Genomic DNA, 5,021 nt, shown 5'->3' with positions numbered 1-5,021 from the left:
CTTTCTCTGCGGCCAGCATCGAATCTGAGGACGGGGCTTGCAAAAAGACGCAGCGAAAGACTCAAAGTGACTCCACCATCATGTCCGGGTGTTAAGCTGTCGGGCTTGGCAGTATGGCGGACGGACCGGGTGATGGTTTGTGTGGGTGTGTTTGAACGAGAGCAAGAGTACGAATGTGTGATGTGCGTATAGGTGGGTTGGCTTACGATAAGACTGGGGTTGATGAGCATTGCATATACGTGAAGTGGGACGTTGATGCGATGAATGATGCTCTGATATTATCGATGCACGGAAACTCGAAAGTAACCAACAATTTGCTTCATATCGCTAGGGTTATGATCGGAGCCCATGGAACACTTGACGGACTGGCTAGAAACTAAAGACCTTGGCGTCTATGGTACCTGACCTAATTTAGGGCGAGTCTTTGTTCTCTGGCGGCATCTAGAGACACTATTTTATTTTCTGGTGAACTACCAACATTGCCTCCTCCTTCCAGAGCCGTGGGTGCTTTTTATAGCACCAGACCATCTTAGGTAATGTAGTTACAAGCTTAGCTACCTTGTTTCTACGCTACAGACAACTGCAGGCTTACACAAGCTTTCACATAGTTGTGTACAGCCGAGTTGCGGAACAATGCGACGGCCTCGAGTCCGCTTAACCGAGAGGCGGTACAAATATTGTACCAGGCGAGGTAGCCAAGTCGCTTTGACAGCAACCTAGTTAGCCGGATCTAATTTTAAAAACAAACAGCTTGGTGGTATCAGAGAGAGAGACATGGGATAGCATGGGTTGGGGGCAGGGGGAGCTAGACTATCCAGACAAGAACAGCAAGGCAAGCCCGGGCGGGACTGGGTTGCAAGTTGATACATACACACAAGTCACTGTAAGAAGGGGAAAGACAGAGAAGGTAATGGAGGGATAGGTGAGCACGAGCACAAGCGGGGAGAGAGAACGGAGCAGAAGAGGGGAGAGGAGAGGAGAGGAGGGGCAGGGAGGTAGTATAGACCAGCCCAGGAAGAGGGGGTTGAGCATGGACAGAGGCATAGTACGGACTAGCACAAGTTCAAGCACAAACAGGCGAGGCAGATTGGACTCGGCGTTGTTCACGCCAGTTCTGTCAGTAAATTAGAGAGCTGCAGCGAGCAAGCGGCAGTAACGCGGCTCAGTAGATACATGGTGCTCAAAGATAGAAAAGAAGCTATCAGAAAGCGAGAGCTGCCGAAGGGAAGAGGCAAAGGGTGGGCACGGCTAGATGGCGGAGAGTAGAGAAAAATAGAAAAGAAAATACGCAATAGAATGAAAAGACACTGGAAGAACAGTCAAGGAACACCAGGAACAGTAAAGAAAACAAATCTAAAAAACCTCAAAAAAAAGGCACAGAAAAGGAGTTCCTCGACTTGCAGGGAACATGACCATTAATCTCGTCCACAAAAGCATTTAACTAGCTTAATTATCATTACTATTATTATTATGCAGGCTGTGATTTGATTGTATTTTATTGGACTTGAACAAGTCGGGCCTCTCTGTATGCGTCCATCTTGTATATAACCTCCATCATCATCGCCGTATTCACCAAGTACTATCTCTCTTCTTTTCTCCTCACCCAGTCTTGTTGGCTTCTTCCTCTCCTTTCTGTTTAATAACTCGAGTGCTTGAGATTCTGCTTCCTTTGCTAGCTCTGTACTTATTTTTGCTACACATTTCTCAACACCATTCGTTCCGAGTCTTATTACACACGTTCTCTCCTCCTCCTCCAGCCTCTTGATCTTTGTCACTCGTCTTTGACATCCACTCTTTCACATTACCCTCATTTTCTGCATCCAATTCACTTTGGCATTTTCTTTGGCATATTATACCTCTTTTTGTTTCTACTTTTTTGACATAATTCTTATTCATTCTCTCCAATCGTCAACATGAAGGGCTCTATTGTTGCTGTTTCTCTGGCCTCCGTTGCCGTTGCCTCTATCCTGGAAGGCCCCGGCAGCATCCACGGCCGTCCCAACTCTGTCGAAGAGGTTGTTCCCAAGGTCGAAGGTGTCGCCATTCGCGATGAGATCCCCGCCAACTATCCCAGAAATGAGATCGAGGCCCGCGGTCTCAGCAGCGACAGCGACAGCGAAACCAAGAAGGGTCTTGGCAGCAAGATTAAGACCGGTGTTAAGGAGCATGCCAACAGCATCAAGACCAAGATCACCAACAAATTTGCCAAGACCAGCAGCACTACCGCCGCTCCCACGACGACCCATAACCCCATCTACGGTTCTTCCAGCAGCGACTGCAACTACGACGATCTGACTGCCACCGGCTACGGCCAGTCTTCCACCGCCCCTGCTGCTTACGGCCAGTCTACCACCACCTCTGCTGCCTACGGCCAGTCTACCTCCAGCTCGGCCCCCTACGGCTACGGAACTGGCGCTGCCCAGCCCGCCTCGTCGTCCTCTGCCTACGGAACTGGCTCCGCCAAGCCCCAGAGCTCGTCCTCTGCTCCCGTCTACGGCTACGGCGCTGGTAACACTGCTGCTTCTGCTAAGGCTAGCTCGACTTCTTCCGCTCCTTACGGCTACGGAAGCGGTGCTCCCCAGTCCAAGACCAAGTCCGCCTCTGCCTACGGTACTGGCACCACCAGCCTGGCTCCCTCTTCCACCGGCTCCCGCTGGGGTGGTATCTTCGGCGGTGGCAAGGACAAGAAGAAGGATGACACCGACTCCGACTCCGACTCCGACAGCTCTGACGACGAGGGCAAGAAGAAGGGTGGCGCCGGCGGTGTCGTCTTCCCTTACGGCAAGAAGTCCTCCAGCTCTGCCTTCGGCACTGGCACTGGTGCTCCTTCCAAGACCAAGGTCGCGGCCTACGGCACTGGTACCGCTGCTCCCACCAAGAGCAAGTCATCTGCCTACGCCACTGGTGCCGCAAAGTCCACTGGCCACGGTGCTTACGGCTACGGATCTGCTGCTACCACCAGCACCAAGTCTGCCCCCTACAGCTCCGGCAAGAAGACCGCCGCTCCCTACAGCACTGGCGTCAAGACCAGCAAGACCCGCGCTTCTCTCCGCCCCACCGGCGCCTACGACGCCGATGACGAGAGCGGCGACAGCGACTGCGAGGATGGTGACGTCATCCCCGTCAAGTACGCCAACAAGCCCAGCAGCACTGTTGTCACCTACGTGACCAGCGGAATCACTGTCACTGCCACCGTCCCCTGCGACACCACCAGCGCTGCCAAGACCAGCGGCGCTGTTGTCCCCACCGGTGGCTACTACGGTGCCAACAAGGGTCACCCCGAGCCCGAGACTATTGTCTACGTCACCAACGGTGTCACCATTACCACCACCATCTGCGACGAGACCCCCAAGGGCTCTGCTCCTACTGCTCCCGCCGGCGGCTACTACGGTGGTGATAACAGCGGTGCCCCCAAGACTCCCAAGGCCCCTGGTTCCCAGATTACCCCTGCCCCCGTTCACCCTGACGGCGCTAAGTACACTACTGTTGTGTACGTCACAAATGGTGTGACTCTTACCTCCACCATCCCTTGCGAGCCCACTGACGCTCCTGGCTCCAACCACCCCGCTGGTGGCGCCCCTGCCCCCGGCCCCTACGGCAACAACAACGTCCCTGCTGGTGGCGCTCCCAAGAACGCTCCCGCTCCTGGGCCCAACGCCGGCAACCACGTCCCTGCTGGTGGCGCTCCCGCCCCCGCTCCTGGCGCTCCCAAGAACGCTCCCGCTCCTGGCCCCAACGCCGGCAACAACGTTCCCACCGGTGGTGCTCCCGCTCCTGGCTCTCCCAAGAACGTCCCTGCTGGTGGTGCTCCCCCCTCCAACGGTCTTCCTAAGGGCCCTGCCGGTGAGGCTCCTCCTGTCCTGGGCGCTGCCAAGCCCCCTGCTGAGGTCACTCCCAAGCCCAACGGCGGCTACGCTCCTTACCCCGCCGGCCCTACTGCTGTCAAGACCCTCACCACCTCTGCCAGTGGCTACGCTAAGCCCTCCACTGGCCCCAGTGCTCCCCCCAAGCAGCCCACTGTCACCGCCGGTGCTTCCCGCCTGGTTGGTACTGCCGGCGCTGCTGTTGTTGCCGTCGCTGCTGCTTTCATGTGGATGTAAGGCCTCTCTTTGTTGAGTAGTGCTAGGTTGGAATGATGAATGAAGGTCTGTGATGGCTTTGCAAATTTACAAAGGAACAGAAAAGGTGCAGGAAGAAAGAGGGGTTTCAGCTTATCCTCGACTGCGGTATACACAAACACAAAAAACAATTCAATTCTTTCGGGCTTTTCCATTTTTGACACTCTTTCTGTCCTCTGAATTCTCCTCTTTGTACTCATCGATGTACGTCCACTCTTTTACTTTTGACTTCTTTCTCACCTCTTGGAGGTTTCTTATATGATTTATTCTTTCGCATGCAATCCAACCTTGCTGTGCCTTGTTTCTGCTGTATGAAGCGCTCGTGTTTGGTTTTCCCTTTTAGAATTTTCCTTGTGTTGACATCTTAAATATCATTTTCTTGCGTTTATTATAACCTCGTATTTCTTGTTATGGTGTGATATGCTTCACCTTTACCCGCCAACTGTCAAAGTACTTTCGGCCTTGAACCTCGTGGGATAAAGGTGATTTGGTGGCAACTTTCCATCCTTGTAAATAGTTACCCAATCGAGTAACTGCCGGCCTTCCAATGTTGCACAAACCATCTGCGTGAAAAACATAAAAAGCCAACTATCAGGGGCCACAGGGCGTATGGATGTGGTCACGGAGATTTCCGAGCCCTATATAACCGTTTTAAATGCCTCTGGGCTGAGTAACACATAGCTTTTCCTCTCTTTAGAGGCAAAAAGAAAAAAAAAGAATTCGAGATTTGATTTGAGATTGATCCTTTTTCTTGTCTATTAATCTGCCTACTTTCGAGGTAGACTTGACTTGAATTTACTTGACGTGAATAACCCACATGAAAAGCATTATACAACCTAACCCCCTCTCATATCTCTCAGTGTTAAACGGTAGACCCCAATATATGGGACAAATCAAAACCTG

At 52.7% G+C, this 5,021-nt stretch overlaps 1 protein-coding gene across 1 annotated transcript; it reads left to right on the top strand.

Annotated features, from left to right (window-relative positions):
• Positions 1-1,913: 1,913 nt before the first annotated feature.
• Positions 1,914-4,100, top strand: BROUX77_003982 (uncharacterized protein; the record flags this gene model as incomplete). Its single annotated transcript, XM_073748693.1, has 1 exon — positions 1,914-4,100. The coding sequence occupies one exon, from the start codon at positions 1,914-1,916 to the stop codon at positions 4,098-4,100; it is 2,187 nt and encodes a 728-aa protein (XP_073606407.1).
• Between the last annotated feature and the right edge of the window lie 921 nt (positions 4,101-5,021).

The sequence above is a fragment of the Berkeleyomyces rouxiae genome, assembly GCF_048999995.1.
Source record: "Berkeleyomyces rouxiae strain 22BRR77 chromosome Unknown BrBRR77_ptg000003l, whole genome shotgun sequence".
In the NCBI taxonomy this organism is placed as follows: Eukaryota; Fungi; Ascomycota; class Sordariomycetes; order Microascales; family Ceratocystidaceae; genus Berkeleyomyces; species Berkeleyomyces rouxiae.
The sequence above is the reverse complement of the archived record's forward strand: the minus strand, read 5'-3'. Positions and strand labels throughout refer to the sequence as shown.